The following is a 15,983-nucleotide window of genomic DNA, read 5'->3' as shown; positions in this document are numbered from 1 at the left end:
AGAAAAGAAACCGTTAAATAGAGTTGATTTGATAATCGTGCATTAAATCTGGTCCATACGGGTTAGATTGATGGCGGAACCGAAGTTTTCACGCAAGTGAGGAGCAGGGAGCAACTATTTGGGCTTACTCAGTGAAAACATACTGATTGCCCAGACGCACGGAACTCTGGAAAACAAACTATTTCATGCATGAGCATGCGCAACGAAGCCTTTCCCATACCGAAAATATAAACTGTTCGCGAGCTGTCAAATTATGCGCAACAGGCAAATCGCAGCCCAATCATTACTGAGCCCGCAGGGCGGGGACCCGGCTGTGCGGCCTCGGCACTCGCAAATACGAGTCTGTACAGCAACTGCGCCCCAATGAAAATGGAGAGTTTTGTGTTCCCGGCCCGCAAAATCCTGGGGTAAAAAGAAACTTCTTTAATCCGAGCTCAGCGCAGAGTTGCGTGTGCTGCTGCATTGCATTGTATCTGAAACAGCAAGGAAGAAGTAGAGCGGAAAGAGCCCTTGAGACGCAATTTAGTCGAGGCACATGCGCGTCGATCGTCGCGTCACAAAACCCAGATCTTTTGAGAAACGACGGGCAAAAAAAAAACACACCAATAAATAGATACACGCACCGCTCCTCATGTCTGTGGCCAGCAACTTGCAGTCCTCCATCACGTCTCTGCAAAACTCCATCAACTTTCTCAATTGCGCAATCGCCCCGCTGCGCCAGGTCACTCACGACGTTGATCGGTTCAAGACAGTACTGCGCACAAAGGCTGTGTTTGATGTGATCCCCGAGTCGACCGTCCAGAAACGCACCAAGGCCGTCTCTGAATTTGTCGAGCCCCGTCTGAACAAGGACCATGAGCTTCTGCATGAGATTATGGCCGAGTTGGCGCGCAAACAGGACCGACTCCACAAACAAATGGCGCCGCTGGAAAAAAAGCTGGAACGCGTCAGATCACAGCATGGAGCAACCATCAAGGTGCAGAAAGTCTCTGGCTCTCGCGACGACATTGCCCGTCTCAACACTCTGCGCGCTAAAAAGCTCAAGCTGGCGTCGAGATCAACTTGAGGTTCTCCAGCAACTTGCCCACGCTTTTCTCCAGGCTGTCCAGCTTAATGGTGATCGACAGAAGCATTGGGTCGCTCGTCACCACGTCGCACGTCTCCTGGATTGTCACGACAACTGGATTATCGCTGTTGTCCACGTACGTGATGCTTTCCTCGAGGTATTTGGTTGACATTTTGAGCACCGTGGAGCACGACGGCTCTGCGCTGCCCGCGAACACCGATTTCAAAAAGCCAGTGTTGTCGGCACTGTTCTTGCGTCGGGAATCCAGCAGCTTGCGATACTCCTCACACAGGATTGTGGAGATGGACCGTGTCCTGTCCTGTGAGATTTTGGCGCGCACATGGTCTGCAAACGAGATCCGGTTCGGCACGTCGATTATCAGGTCCCACGGCCGGTGCGTGATCGGCTTGATCACCTTGAGGTCGATCGAGAGGTCGCTGTTGCTGATCACCAGGTCCAGCGCCACGTTCTCGGGGAGTTCCGGCTCAAACAGCTGGTGCGGTAACCTGTACCTGGGGAACATGTAAGCCTCTGTGGGGAACAGCAGAGACTTTTTGGCGAGTTGGACCTGGCTGTGTAGCGTCGACAGAACTTTCAGCAGCACAGCAGGCTGTGTTTCTGGCAGCGACTGTATCTTGCTAATGGTGTTGATAGCGTTGTATATTAAATCGTGACAATCCAGTAACTGGCGGAGTATCAGCGTCGAGTTGTCCTTGAGCCGCAGATGCAGCGTGCGGCCAATGCTTTTGGACCGGATGGACACGCTCAGGCCCGTGACCCGAAAATTAGAGCGGCTGATCACGCCCTTGAGCGTCTCCGAGTTATGCGACGACAACGGGAACTTGAACTCCTCGCCGTTGTTCTCACTAATCTTAGCCATACACGAGGCGAGGTTTTCCTTGATATTCGGCAATTGTGGCCGTATCACTTCGTCAATGAGCCACGCCTGCTCTTTAGCGCTGTCAGCACATAATTTCTCGGACGGAAGAAATATTTGCGTAGACATGAAAATATTGAAATTAAATAAATCAGAAAAATCAAATAAATATTTTATGGATCTTCCTCATGATCTGGCTTCGGCGCTGCTGAACCAGCCGTTAAGCTATATTCTCCCCAAACAGGACAGTAAGTATTTTTGTCACTGCTTCTGACACCACAGTTGTGCCTTTTGGAGGCCCCTTCGAGGTCCGTTTCGCCCCTGCCCAACGCGTCTCCCCAGCAGACAAAAGGGACGTCGATGACGAGCTACTGCGGGAATTCAAGGTTTCCGATCAGCTGGAACAGATCACCTTCAAGAAGCCAGCCATGAAACTCCCCGCACGGACTGCTGCTGAGCACACCGAGCCGTCAGGAATGCTGGAACGACACATTCTGGCCGCCGTGAGCTCCAAACGGTCGTGGACCAAGCCCGATCTGAAGGTCAAGAGAATCAAAATCGACAGCACGCCCACCGATTTTGACAGCGCACAACATCAGCCGAGTGACACGGGCTTCTCCATTGCCGAAGAGAGGCCGACTGTTCATCTGGACTCTGGCAAACTGCAAACAGAGGCCAAAAATAAGCTGGTGTCCATTTTGCAAGATCCGTTCGAACTCGACCCAGACACGCTACAGGCTCTTGAGGACAGCATGAACCGACTGTGGTACGCGAAACAGCTAAAGGACGTCGACGCGCAGCTTCTTGTGCGTCTCAACGAGACGTGCTCCGCGATGCTGGATTTCCAGTTCGCCAAATTCGGCGGTGACGAGATCGACGCCGCGTGCCAGGCCGCCAAGTGCGCAATATTGGTGATGCTGGTCTTCACAAGCAACCACAGCGACAAACAGCTGTACCTGGAAACTTATCTCACCTCTGTGCTGGACTTTGTGTACGCGTGCGGCGATGCTTTGCAGAATTCCAACGTTTCCGACTTTGACGATTTTTTAAAGAGTTACATCAAGATCATGGACCTGGTGGCCTGTTATGCCAAACAAAACAGTCTGGAGGACAGCATAGTCACCAAATTGGAGTACTTCACACTGAAATTATGTTTTTCCGACTCAAAACAAGACCCTAGCTACGACAGACTCCGCGTAGCAGCCTCAAACGTCATATACGAGATTTTCAACAGAAACCCGGATCAGCGCGTGTTTCTGCTCCACGAGATCGTCAACAGCTTCGACCAATTGTCGCCGCACAAGACAAACTCCCGCCAATACCATCTCGCGCAAGGGTTCAGCGTCCAGCTGGTGACCATGCTTCTGGTGCGGCTGATCCAGTCGTTCAGCGTGTGCTACGAATTTGACGAGGCGTACTGGAAAGTGAGCGAGAAAAAGCGCGAGGAGCTGAACTCGAGCATCTACAGCCACATCGACGCGTCGGCAGACGAGCTGGCTCGGCTTTCGAACGAAATCGCCTCGTTGCTGGTCACAAAAATCACCTCTAACTACGACCCCACAGGGAAAAAAGTGCTGGAGAACTTTATAGAGGACCTGCTCGCCATGACCGAGTATCCGGAATATTCCGGCAGCGAGACGCTTCTCGAGTCGTTTCTGCACACTCTCATGTTCGTTTTCAGCTCGGACAACTACTCGGCGCAGATCGAGGCGTTTGCACTCGAGCTAATGGGCATTATTGGCTCAAAAATCCTCGCGCTGCGCAGAGGCCAGCAGCCGCTCCGTTTCAGTGCCGATATGAGCGTTGCCGACTTCCAGACGCTGTTCGAGCAGTACCTTGCAGTCTGGCACAACTTGAAGACGTACCAGTCCTTTTTTGCGTTTAAACTGTTCACGAAGGTCCATGCCCTTACAAAGTCTGCGTCAGACAAATTGCTCTCCTGCTGCCAAAGGGCCGAGTTCCTGCTACTTCAAATCATCAACCAGAAAGTGCCGTTTCCCAAGATCGACCGCCCGGCAGACTATCTTGCCGTTCTTGCGTCGCAGAACCTGTTTGCTCACTACGACAGTTCTCTCAGGCTGATTGTCAAGTCGCTGGACCACCCGCGCACCAGGTCCAGAAACAGAGCAGTCAAGAACCTGTCGCTGCTGATTGAGCGCGAGCCGTCGCTGCTGACGCTGCCGACGGTGAAACAGTCGCTGGCGGCGCGGCTGGTGGAGCAGTATGCGTCGGTGCGCGACTCGATCGTCGAGCTGTTGCTCAACACCGTGCCGGCACATCCCGAGCTTATCAGCGACCTGTATGGTGCTGCGTGCGACCGAATTGGCGATGCCAGCATGGCTGTACGGAAAAAGGCCATCAGCCTTGCCAGAGTGATGTACGAGCACTCCACGGAGCAAACGGTGCGCACGGCCGTCTGCGAGAAGCTGCTGCGGCGGCTGGACGACGAGGAGGACGCCGTGGTTGACCTGGCAGTCGCCTGTCTCAAAGACCTGCTGCTGCTATCACACGAGGACCCGCTAGCCAGGGCAGAGACCATGGTTTGTGTGATTGGCAAGTCGGAAAAGAATTGGCACTACTTTGAGCGGTTTCTGCGCGAAAAAGTCGTTCACCACTTTGCAACGAGCCCAGAGCTCAGGAAAGCGGTGGCTGCCGTCATACAGGCTATTCTGGAGCATGTCACAAGCCAGGTGCACTGTGACCACGAGCGCGTGCAAAACATGACCGGATTGCTGGCTATATTAGTCAAATGCGACGGCACGTTGCTCTCGCAGGACCAGCTCGTGTCGCTCCAGCCATACATCACCGACGACAGCTCCACCGGCAGCTCGCTGTGCTACAATATCTTGCAGATATTCCACTACACCTTGCCGCAGACGCGGTCGCTGAAAAAAACCTTTATCCACCGGTGCCAGACGTCGCTTCTGGCGCGGCTCACCAAGTTTAACGCGCGCGAGCTCGAGGAGGCCATGCCGTGTCTGTGGCTGCTGTCGCTGATGAAAAAGGACACAGAGAAGCTGTCTCGGGCCTGCATCTCGTCGCTGGCTCTTTTGAGGCCGTATCTGGCGAAAATCAGAGAAAAGAGCTACGAGCCAGACCCCAAGGTGTTCCGACTATTATTTCTTCTGGGCAACGTGGGGCGCCACTGCCGGCTCGACGCGCACACAGAGTTATTCCAGGCCGCAAATCTGGGCTTCAAGGCCACCGACACGGTGTCTGGGTTCATCATCAAGCATATTTCGGTATTTTGCGACGAATCGCTTGACGCGAGCTCGCAGCGCGTGGCGATCAAAAACCTGCTCAACGTATGCATCACACACCCGCGCTGGTTCATGAGCGAGCGCATTCTGGACGTCATGGACCGCGCGTTCCAGAGCAACGACCCAGACCTCCAGGATATCGTCGTTAACACGTTGGCGACGTTTCTGGAGCTGCAGGACCGCGAGGCCGTGCTGCGCAACGGACTGGACTTCAAGGACTCCAAGACGCTGAAGCTGGACGTGCAGGTATTCCACGGCGAGTCGGCCGAGTACGTGAACGACGGAATATGCTCGTCTCTCGTGCAACGGTATCTGCACCATGTGCTGAAAAACTGTCTCGTCGACGAATCGGGCCACTCGCTGCGCGCGGTGACTTTCCTCAAGCTCGTGGTGAGGTTCGGCTTTGCCAACCCGAAGCTGTGCATCGCCACGATCGTTGCTCTTGAGGCGTCCCAGACGCCGGCGATTCGGTCGACAGCGCTGGCGATGCACGAGCAGCTGTTTGAGAAGTATGAGTCGCTCATCGAATCGGGCTACATGGAAGGGCTGCGCATGGCTTTTGATTACCGCAAACGGCTGTCTGGTCAGCTATTGTCGGAGACGACGCTTTTCCGGTGCATGATGAGCGTTCTGGACGGCAGCAGGACGGCGGGAAAACGGTTTCTGCGGCTGCTTATGAAACTTGTCGCGAATTTCGAGGACCCGGATCCGCTGTTTGTGGGCTACGTCGCGGTCAACCTCGCCGCAGTCCATTTCCGGCAGCAGGACCACGTATATTTCCTGGTTTCGGGTCTCGAGCAGATTATTGACTCAGAGGCAGCCGAGCTGGTCGAAAGAACGGACGAGGAGGACGACTGGGACGTTCTGGGTGCGCAGGCGCGGGCGCTGTTTGTGCTGATGCGGCTAAAGGACGTCTTAGTGACAAACTATAATTTGTCGGACGAGCGAATTCTTAAATATCAGACGTCTGCCAAGGATTTTAGAGGCGCCATCACGCGTGTGGATACTGCTCCGCTGGACGTGGCCGATTTGGATCTCGCCAGGCGCAAGGGCGGAAGGGTCTCGCAGAAGCTGTGCACAAAGTTGCTGGAATTAGTAGAGGATTAATTTTAAGCTGCTGCTACACACCCTGTAGAAAATTTGGGTCAAAGTCCGACCGCCGCGAAATGTACTGCTTCAGCACAGACTTCTTCAGATATATCAGCTGTCCCTCGTTGCACAGGTCCTTTAGCAGCTCGGGCTGGCAGGAAAACAGGTTAGTGAGCTCCCGGAGAATGCTGAAGCGCTGTTTGATGTCGTCGAGGCCGTCGTACGCGTCGAAGATCGAGATGTAGTGGATCACGTCCTGGGTGAGCACGAGAGAGCCGTTGGAGTTGACCCGGAACCGCGTGAAGTGGTTGATGAGCAGCGTGAGCAGACTGGCGAGAATGCGGCGGATGGTGTCCATTTTCAGCGTCGGGTTGAAGCCCAGATGGTCGTAGAGCGCGCGGAAAACTCTGTCGAGAAACTGGAGCATCTTGTCGCACGTTTCTGTTCTGTCGATTGTTGGCTGCGTCGCCGGCTGGAAATCGTCCATTGCCTGGCCGCTGAGGATGTTTTTCATGTTGCGTTCGATTAGCTCCAGCAACTCATCCACAATGATGTTGAGACCAAGCTCGACGTCCTGCAGATACGAGTTGAACATGAGGCTGAGTCTGTTTTTGATTTCTGCGGACAGAATCAGCGGGTAGAAGAACCGTTTCACCACGATCGACAGCAAGTACACCTGGACGCAAACCAGGCTGATTTGCTCCACAAACTTGAGGTTGATCTCGCTGGAGCCGAAGAACGATGAGAGTTTTTGCTGCTGCATCAAAATCCCATTGTAGTAGAGGTTTTCGAGCTCAATGGCCAGATACGACTGGCCGTAGCTCATGATCAGGATATCGAACATTTCGAGCGAGTATTCGTTGATTTTCGACGGCACCAGCTCGATGGCTCGCGTGAGAGACTCCACCACGGCCTTGGGGATTTTCTCGGCAATCACGAGCGACACCTCGGACCCATCGCCGGTGTCCTGGTCAAACGAGTCCGACACCACTCGTGCGCCCTGATCGCTGCCCCCGCGCACCTTGGTCCGCGTGAACCTCTCTCTGAGTGAGGACCGCTCCATGTTTTTGATGAACTTGGAGATGGACGTCAGCTTTTTGGACCGCTTGTACGAGAGCAGTCTACGAGTCGAGTTTTCGCGCTGTGGAGCATCCAGAAACACGTCCTGGTCGTATTCGGACGCCACCGATGTGCTGGCGTCTTTGGAGTGCAGGATTTTGTTCTCTAGCAGGTGCTTGTTGACCACTTTTTCGTTTTTCTCCTCGAAACGCGCCGTGAACGAACCGATCAGCTCCGAAAGATTCTCTTTCTCCAGGTTGAAGTAGGCATCCTTGTCCAGGTGCTGCTGGAACAGAGCAGCATGGTACTTGTCCAACTCGACGCCCAGGTCCACCTCCTTCTCTCCAAAATAAGCTTTGAGTCTCTGAGTTAGCTGGTTCACCTGGTTACACAGCAAGTGCAGCACACGCAGGTTGCACAGTTTCGAGTACGAAGACGCCACCCGCAGCAACAACTGGACGCGGTTTCGGATCAGCTCCCTGTAGAACCGATCCACAAACGCCAGCAGCACGGCCCTGGTGTGATCGAGAAAAATCTGCTGGATTGTGTCGTACTCAGTCTTTGTCAGAATGTCCTCGATTTCCTGCAGCATCGCCAGCGTGAGACCGTCGAGCTGGTACTGCGAGAAGCTCGCGTCGCACATGTTTTTCCAGAACGTCGGCTCGACGTTGAGCTCTGTGGACTGAAAGTTGCTGAAGACTGGGTGCTTGTTTATGTAGAACTGCTTGATGTTTTCGCCGTCGTTGAACAGGAAAAGCAGACTCGAGAGTTCCTGGAGCCGTCTGTAATTTTTCGAGTTGTCCATCTCGTGGAACTCGTTGAGCAGCTCGATCTCGAACCTGTTGCAGTGTTCCTGGATCACAGAGAGCGTGGCCTTGGCCTGCGGCATGTCATTGCTGGAGAGCTTCGAAGACAGCTTGAGCAGCTGGTTCAGCGCCACGGCGCGCCGGCCGCGCGGCATCTTGACCAACTCTGCCGGGGCCTGTTTTTTGGTGTAGAACTCGTTGTAGCACTTGGTCAGAAAAATCAGCGTCACCGTGTTCTCCTTGAGGCTGTTTGTCTCGGTAAGCTTGTCGCCCAGCGGCCGAATATCCGCGTTGATGCGTCGCACTTTCAGGTCCAGCTGGGCAAACTGCGAGTTGAGCTTGCTGGCCTTAGGAGCGAGTCGCAGCACGTTGGAGAAGTGGTCTGTCTGCTTGACTGCGGCGATTTTCTCGTATTTCGTCTGTTTTGCCAAGCACTCCTCGCTCAGCCGGTTCAGCTCCTTGACACACGCCTCAAAGGTGCGAATGTACGGCTTGGGGTCCAGCTGATCGAGGGGCTGTGCTCCGTCGGAGCCGGACCGCGAGGATAGCTTCGCCGCGAGAAACTCGACAAACTCGTGGATCGTGAGCCCGTGCAGGAAATCGTCCAGCGTGAGCAGCCGTTTTGTCTCGTCGTCCAGTTGGAACAGCGACGTCATGGGAGTCTTGTTTACAAAACGACGGAGGCCAATTTTGTGCGTCGATCCAACACCCCTGCACCACCCAGCAACGGCCTCGGCAGAACCACACATGTCTCCTTGAGCGCTGCTTGCCGCACGCTACCGAGCCAGCGTTTCTCACGACTAGCGCTTGCTGTCTATAGTGTCCATCCCAATTCGGTTGCCGGGATCGGCAGAAAACTGGCAAATCTGTATCTTGATGTATATGCTGAAGTTGCGAGAAAAATCGGTTGCAATTATATATATACAGCCGAGACGCTTCATTTCAGCACACCCCCATCCATGTCAGGAGTTATTTTCTGCCTGCCGGGCTCGCCAAGAAGCTCGATTTTCCCCCAGCTGATCAAGTACACCGGACTTGACATCGAGGTCAAAAACCCTTCTGATGCGTGCTTTGCCGAAAACTTCCCGCTGAAAAAGTGTCCTGCCTACAAACAAAACGACGGGTTCAAACTCACAGAGACCCTCGCCATCCTCAAATACCTTGTGGACCAGGTGCCTGGAAAGTACAACTGGTTCGGGAAAACCAAACAGGACGAAGCCAAGGTCTGGCAGTGGCTGTCGTTCATCAACAGCGAATATGTGAACGCTCTGTGCGACTGGGCATTGCCTGCCTTTGGCATTATTCCGTACGACAAGGATAAGATCGACAGAGGCCTTGCTGTTCTTGAAAAGCTCACGTCTCTGTTGGAAGACCAGCTACAGAAGACCAAGTATCTTGTTGGCGACGAGGCGACTCTTGCCGATATCTACGCGATTCAGTCGGTGAAAGTCAGCTACGGCAATCTGTGGGAAGAGTCGTGGGTCAAGGAGCACCCGGGAATCGCCAGATGGGTCGAGCAGATGAAGAAGGACCCGGTTGTTGGCGAGGATTTGAAGGATCTCAAGCCAGCTGCCAAGGCTGTTCTCGGGCAGTAGGGCAGGCTGTGCCTAAGATAGACAGACTAGTCCTTCCTATATAGCACAAACCTAGATCTGACTGCGCCACAGAGTACTCCGGCCCGAGCTATCGATGCTGTTTCTGCAAACAGCCACGTTCTGCAGCTGGATATGCACGAATTCGAATTAGGGAAGTTCGTGGCTGATGCAATTTCTCGGCTGACGTAATTATCAGCAGAATACCTAATTTAGGGCAACCCCACGTTTCACGTCATAACCTTAGATTGTCGGAGTAGCCGAGGGGTGGCTTCTAGTGGTACCGTAGCTGCTGTCCACACGGCCTGCGACTGCGACGGCCTTTTGTATTTCAGCAATTGCCAATACCCGTTGGCGCCCCCGTCTGGTCCCACGTTCCACTGGGTCCATGTACATATTCCTCACCACTTTTCATCTTGGCTCTGCAAGAATTGGACGTACCATTTCTTTAAGTAAACCATGCAGAAACAGCAATAGTGGGGGATTCCAGGGGACTCCAGCCAATAGAGAGAAGGTCCGTGGCCCACTGGGCCTCGAAGACGGGCCGACCAACACCGCTGCTCCCCTATAGCCCACTGCTGTCAAAAAAGTTCAGCTGGGCCCTGAATATCAACTAAAAAAAAAGAAATGCAAATATGAGTTGATTGCGAATACAGTCTTGGCACAGACTCCACAGCACACAGGTATATAAGCAGGCCGTCCCCGCATGTGATAACCAGAATCTCATCACATCGGAACCTTAAATCTAGCTACTAGATAATATAGTTATAGATAGCTACCATGCCGACCGACAGAAACGAACAAGCAAAAGTGTCTGCCACGACACACACAGATATTTCCAGAAACTCCAGCAACGACGAGAGCGCAGTTGCGTTCTACCGTCTTGCCGGAGAAAACGTGGTGAAGCATTTCGGGACTCACGCCGTGAATGGGCTGAGCAGCTCGAAAGCCAAGGAAATGCTCGCCAAGTATGGTCCCAATTCTCTGGGCGACTCTGGCAAGATTAACTACGGTAAAATACTGGCGCACCAGGTGTTCAACGCCATGATTCTCGTCTTGATAATCTCCATGGTCATTGCTCTGGCCATCCAGGACTGGATTTCCGGAGGAGTCATCGGCTTTGTCGTGCTCCTCAACATCTCTGTCGGGTTCATCCAGGAGATGAAGGCCGAGAAAACCATGAACTCGCTCAAGAGTCTCTCTTCGCCGTCTGCTCACGTGACCAGAGACGACGACGACCACACGATCCCAACAGAGGAGGTTGTCCCCGGCGACATCGTGCACATCAGGGTGGGCGACACTATTCCTGCGGACCTGCGGCTGATCGACTCGATGAATCTCGAGACCGACGAGGCGCTGCTGACGGGCGAGTCGCTGCCGATCGCCAAGGACCACACCGTCGTGTTTGCCGACCACTCTGTTCCTGTTCCTCTTGGCGACCGATGCAACATGGCTTACAGCTCATCTGTGGTGAGCAAGGGCCGTGGAACGGGAGTTGTAGTTGCCACGGGGCTCAACACCGAAATTGGCAAGATCGCCAAATCCTTGCAAGGAGACCGGTCCTTCATTCGCAGGGTGGAGAAGAATCCGAAGGATGGCTCGAAACCGAAGAAAACGGCGTATGTGACGGCGTGTTTCGGCACCATCAAGGACGTGGCGGCGAATTTCCTGGGCGTGGCCAGCGGCACGCCGTTGCAAATCAAGCTCTCGTGGCTGGCCATCGTGCTCTTCTGGGTTGCTGTGGTGTTCGCCATCGTGGTTATGGCCTCGCAGAAATTCCGCGTCAACAAGGAGGTGGCCATCTACGCCATCTGCGTGGCATTGTCGATGATTCCGTCCGCCCTGATTGTGGTTTTGACCATCACTATGGCGGTGGGGGCACAGGTGATGGTCTCGAGAAACGTCATTGTGAGAAACCTGGACTCCTTGGAAGCGCTGGGTGGTATCAACGATATCTGCTCCGACAAAACAGGCACTTTGACCCAGGGCCGGATGATTGCCAAAAAAGTGTGGATTCCCAATGTTGGCACATATTCGCTCGAAGGGTCTAACGAGCCGTACAACCCGAATCAGGGCACGCTCAGTTTCTGCAAGTACTCTCCAAAATTCGTCAAGGAGAGCGACGAGTACGTTCCTCCCGAGAAAGAGCTGCCGGATCCGCTCCCAGCCAGCTTTGCGGATTTCTGTGTGACCGCAGGACTCGCCAACATCGCCATGGTGAACAGCTACGAGAACCCGGAAACGGGTAAGACGGAGTGGAAGGCGCACGGCGACCCAACGGAGATCGCCATTCGCGTGTTCACGAGCAGAATCCCCGGCTTCACGAAGGACGAGCTGGCTGCAAAATACGACCATATCAATGAGTTCCCCTTCGACTCGTCCATCAAACGGATGTCTGCGATCTACCGCAGCAAGGAGACGGGCCAAGTGAGGGTGTACTCCAAGGGAGCAGTCGAACGATTGCTCCAATGCTGCAAATACTGGCACTCTTTCGACGACAAGGAGTACGAGAGTCTCTGCGACAGCCAGGAGCTCAGGCCGCTGACGCCAGAGGACATTGCACGAATTGAGGACCAGATGGACGTGCTCTCTAGAGAAGGACTGCGCGTGCTGGCGTTTGCATACAAGGACATCACCACCGCCGACGGCGTCTCGCTAGAAACAGACAACCGGGAGCAGATCGAGTCGGACTTGATTTTCCAGGGTCTGGTTGGAATCTACGACCCGCCAAGAAACGAAACGTCCAGATCCGTCAAGCTGTGCCACCAGGCCGGAATCAACGTCAGAATGCTGACGGGAGACCATCCCGGCACCGCCAAAGCCATTGCTCAGGACGTTGGCATTGTGCCGCGCAATCTGCACCACTACGCCGAAGACGTTGTTCGGGTGATGATTATGACGGCTCACGAGTTCGACAAACTGAGCGACAGCCAGATCGACGAGCTGCCTGTGCTGCCGTTGGTTATTGCGCGATGTGCTCCCCAAACTAAGGTCAGAATGATTGAGGCCCTGCACCGCCGCAGCAAGTACGTGGCGATGACCGGAGACGGGGTCAACGACTCGCCGTCGTTGAAAAAGGCCGATGTTGGAGTGGCCATGGGCATGAACGGGTCCGACGTTGCCAAGGACGCTTCCGACATTGTTCTCACAGACGACAATTTCGCCTCCATCCTGAACGCCATTGAGGAGGGCCGCAGAATGTCGGCCAACATCCAGAAGTTTGTGCTGCAGCTGCTGGCCGAAAACGTCGCCCAGGCCATTTTCCTCCTCATTGGCCTGGCGTTCATGGACAGCTCCGGCTATTCGGTGTTCCCGCTATCTCCAGTGGAGATTCTCTTCATTCTCGTCGTCACCAGTTCGTTCCCGGCGTTCGGTCTCGGAGTGCAGAAGGCTGCGCCTGACGTGCTGGAAAAAAAGCCAAACTCCACCATCTTCACCGCCCAGGTGCTCACCGACATGATGGTCTACGGCATCTGGATGGCCGCGTGCTGTCTGTTCGCGTTCGTCGTCGTCGTCTGGGGACACGGCGACGGGTATCTTGGAATCGACTGCAATGCGACGAGCTCCGGCACCGAGCACTGCGATCTGGTGTACAGAGCCCGGTCGACCGCTTTTGCAACCATGACATGGTGCGCCCTAATTTTAGCATGGGAGTGCATCCATCCGTTGAACTCGCTGTTCCGCATGACAAAGGAGACCGATCACCCGTGGTGGAAGCAGACGGCAATCGACCTGTACGAGAACAAGTTCCTTTTCTGGTCGATCGTGGGGGGCTTTGTTGCGGTTTTCCCTGTTGTTTACATCCCGGTGATTAACAGCGAGGTGTTTTTGCATTCTGGCATCTCCTGGGAATGGGGAGTCGCGTTTGGGTGCACTGGGCTGTACCTGCTGGGTTCGGAGCTTTGGAAATGGATCAAGAGGGTGTACCTCAGAAAAAGAGAGTACGAAAGGGCCAAGAACCCAGAGGCGGAGCTGGAGAAGTCTCCCGATATCTTTGAGAAGTATGCGTCGCTTTCAAGGGCCAGCACGATGGATCAAAGCACTTTGATCGTGTGAGCCAGCGATAATGCGCTTGCTAATTTATATTGTCTAATGCCTGCATTTAAATAGAATAATGCTTTTTTTTTATTTAAAATTTCTTCTGCGTTGGGAAGAAATCGTGGAGAAGTCCCAAAAAATTAAAAACGTTTTTTAATACGTAGCAGAAAAAAATAACAAAAAAAAAACCGTGGCCTTTTAAGCATCCGTTTTCGTCTCCAACACATTTATTCATCGATGGGGGGTCCTGCATTGGACCAACTTCTGACCCCAGAAGACAGCTGGAGATCCAGGAAGCTGAGAATACAGGTAGAATGCCGCGAGAGAGACGTGCTGGCGTCCTTGAGCCTGCTATGCGTCATAATCTTGCAGGAGTGTTTCCGCACCAGCGCCAACCTGAACCGGTTTGTGGCCGAGGTACTCAAGCGGTCGCGCAGCAGCAACCCTGTTCTTCACGTGACAATGTACTATCTGCTGGAAGTGTACGCTCAGAGACAACAACAACTATATTTTTACCCGGGGCTCAGCTCTGTGACCTGTCCTAAACGATGTTTTCTGACCTGCCTAATTTTGGCCTCCAAGTATCTGCAGGACCAGAACTACACGCTCACCACATGGAGCAAGATCACAGGCCTGAGTGTCGACGAGTTACAGACGAACGAACGAAAAATCTTGGATTTGCTACGTTACAAGCTGCATATCAAGGAGACAGAGTACAAGCGGCTTTGTGAGTTTACTCGCGAATGCGAGAAGCAGCTCGCCGCGGACAAGACTGGAGCCGCCGCCTCCAGTCTACTCACGCCTCCTTCTTCGCCCAGAGAGTGTCGAGACGACGAGTTTCTCGGCTGGCGCGCGACGCAGAGTCCGGACTCCACCCTCGGTGTTGAGACACGGACCGCTTTGGCGCGCGCCATCGAGCAATTTGTCGAGTTCCATGCCACGGGCCACGATATTGCGCTTATTTAATGCCTTTTATCAATCAACATTATTTCATTTAGTTATCCAGTACATCAATGTCACCGCAGCAGATTCTATTGCTGTGTACCTCAGCAGCCGCGGAAAGTCCACCTTTACGCCCCCGCGCCTGTCTGTGAAGCTCCACAGCAACCACAGCCCGTTTGCAACGGCTGCTGCCACGTACGCGACAATGTCCCGGAACGGCCGTCCCAGGTAGCACAGCGAGTACGCCACGGCGGCCTCTCCCCCGGCCTCGCCGATGCTGAGCAGCTCGACGGCGGGGAATTTGATACCCATCGCGAGAGAAAACGACTTCACAGACACCTCCACGGCGTCGCCCGTCGTGTATTCGTGCACCACCTCGCAGTAGTCATGGTCATCTCCGCTGAAAATGTAGTCTGGTCGGATCTTCTCCAGAATCTCCCGCGACAACGTCGGGTCGATCACCGTCTGGTACTGGTGGCCCTTAGTGACGGGGAATTTCCCGCCCTCTCGGTTCTTCCCGCACGGCTGCTCGTTCGGGTCCCTGTACAGCGGCACATGGTGGAAAAGAATCCGGGGTTGCATTTTTGGCTCGCGGCCTATTTCCTCCAGAAACCGGCGTGCGTCGCCGTAAATCGCCTCGTCCTGCGTATTAGACAGCGAAATGGTGTCCAGAAAGATCAGCTCGTGGCCCTTGCGCGCGATTCGCTGGTTTGGCTTTCCAAAAGAGGCCTCGAACCTCTGCAGCGACGCTAACTTGACACCGTCTCCGTAGCCAATGTCGTGGTTCCCCGGCACCAACGTCAGCGTCTCTGTGGTCTCGGGCAAGAAAATGTGCTTGAACCGCTTCAGCTCGCGCGCATAGTACTCATCGGTGCTCGAACGGCCGTTGTCCATCAGGTCTCCAAGGAAAAAAACCGCCTCAGGACGCAGATGAGCCAGCAACGAACGGTAGTTCCGCCGCATGTAGTCGTCTGCGGTGATCTGCGACAGCTTCAGCAGCGGCCAGGGCCGGCCTGGGTACGTGTGGTTGTCGATCAGCTGGGGATCTGCGACCAGAAGAACGCGGTAGTCAGTGGCAGAGCCGGGGAAGCTGCACATGAGAGAGTGGAGCCAGACGTCAATCCTGGTGAACCAGTGGAAAAGCAGCATCCAGAGCGCCAGCACTACTGAAACACTTCTGGTGGAGGCCTTGGGGGGCCGGAATGCCAGGAGGGCAGAGAATCGGAGTCGCATAACTTGATGTAGTTATTTCAT

At 54.2% G+C, this 15,983-nt stretch overlaps 7 protein-coding genes across 7 annotated transcripts; 4 read left to right on the top strand and 3 right to left on the bottom strand.

Annotated features, from left to right (window-relative positions):
* Positions 1–2: 2 nt before the first annotated feature.
* Positions 3–2,000, bottom strand: OGAPODRAFT_16555 (uncharacterized protein). Its single transcript, XM_018354510.1, has one exon. The coding sequence runs from the start codon at positions 1,944–1,946 to the stop codon at positions 1,041–1,043; it is 906 nt and encodes a 301-aa protein (XP_018210697.1). The 5' UTR covers positions 1,947–2,000; the 3' UTR covers positions 3–1,040.
* A 118-nt stretch (positions 2,001–2,118) lies between these two features.
* Positions 2,119–6,310, top strand: OGAPODRAFT_94200 (uncharacterized protein; the record flags this gene model as incomplete). The annotated part of the gene is made up of 2 exons (XM_018357495.1): positions 2,119–2,191; positions 2,226–6,310. The coding sequence occupies 2 exons, from the start codon at positions 2,119–2,121 to the stop codon at positions 6,308–6,310; spliced, it is 4,158 nt and encodes a 1,385-aa protein (XP_018210696.1).
* A 69-nt stretch (positions 6,311–6,379) lies between these two features.
* OGAPODRAFT_8554 (uncharacterized protein) lies at positions 6,380–8,813 on the bottom strand (the record flags this gene model as incomplete). Its single annotated transcript, XM_018356805.1, has 2 exons — positions 6,380–6,389; positions 6,424–8,813. The coding sequence occupies 2 exons, from the start codon at positions 8,811–8,813 to the stop codon at positions 6,380–6,382; spliced, it is 2,400 nt and encodes a 799-aa protein (XP_018210695.1).
* Positions 8,814–9,113: 300 nt separating this feature from the next.
* Positions 9,114–9,836, top strand: OGAPODRAFT_16554 (uncharacterized protein; the record flags this gene model as incomplete). Its single annotated transcript, XM_018354509.1, has 1 exon — positions 9,114–9,836. The coding sequence occupies one exon, from the start codon at positions 9,117–9,119 to the stop codon at positions 9,750–9,752; it is 636 nt and encodes a 211-aa protein (XP_018210694.1). The 3' UTR covers positions 9,753–9,836.
* Positions 9,837–10,388: 552 nt separating this feature from the next.
* Positions 10,389–13,860, top strand: OGAPODRAFT_16553 (uncharacterized protein). The gene is given in 2 exon segments (XM_018354508.1): positions 10,389–10,422; positions 10,436–13,860. The coding sequence occupies 1 exon segment, from the start codon at positions 10,530–10,532 to the stop codon at positions 13,803–13,805; it is 3,276 nt and encodes a 1,091-aa protein (XP_018210693.1). The 5' UTR covers positions 10,389–10,422; positions 10,436–10,529; the 3' UTR covers positions 13,806–13,860.
* A 94-nt stretch (positions 13,861–13,954) lies between these two features.
* Positions 13,955–15,953, bottom strand: OGAPODRAFT_16552 (uncharacterized protein). The gene has a single exon (XM_018354507.1). The coding sequence runs from the start codon at positions 15,876–15,878 to the stop codon at positions 14,778–14,780; it is 1,101 nt and encodes a 366-aa protein (XP_018210692.1). The 5' UTR covers positions 15,879–15,953; the 3' UTR covers positions 13,955–14,777.
* On the top strand, positions 13,955–15,953 carry OGAPODRAFT_76670 (uncharacterized protein). The gene has a single exon (XM_018356206.1). The coding sequence runs from the start codon at positions 14,025–14,027 to the stop codon at positions 14,751–14,753; it is 729 nt and encodes a 242-aa protein (XP_018210691.1). The 5' UTR covers positions 13,955–14,024; the 3' UTR covers positions 14,754–15,953.
* Positions 15,954–15,983: the final 30 nt, after the last annotated feature.

Source organism: Ogataea polymorpha (assembly GCF_001664045.1).
Source record: "Ogataea polymorpha strain NCYC 495 leu1.1 chromosome Unknown OGAPOscaffold_4, whole genome shotgun sequence".
NCBI classification, from domain to species: Eukaryota; Fungi; Ascomycota; class Pichiomycetes; order Pichiales; family Pichiaceae; genus Ogataea; species Ogataea polymorpha.
Note: the sequence above shows the minus strand (reverse complement) of the source record. Positions and strands in the feature narration are given on the sequence as shown.

What these genes read in the sequence shown, in the direction of transcription:
- OGAPODRAFT_16555 (XM_018354510.1), bottom strand. Translation starts at nt 1,946, where the DNA reads ATGGCTAAGATTAGTGAGAACAACGGCGAGGAGTTCAAGTTCCCGTTG.
- OGAPODRAFT_16553 (XM_018354508.1), top strand. Translation starts at nt 10,530, where the DNA reads ATGCCGACCGACAGAAACGAACAAGCAAAAGTGTCTGCCACGACACAC.
- OGAPODRAFT_76670 (XM_018356206.1), top strand. Translation starts at nt 14,025, where the DNA reads ATGGGGGGTCCTGCATTGGACCAACTTCTGACCCCAGAAGACAGCTGG.
- OGAPODRAFT_16552 (XM_018354507.1), bottom strand. Translation starts at nt 15,878, where the DNA reads ATGCTGCTTTTCCACTGGTTCACCAGGATTGACGTCTGGCTCCACTCT.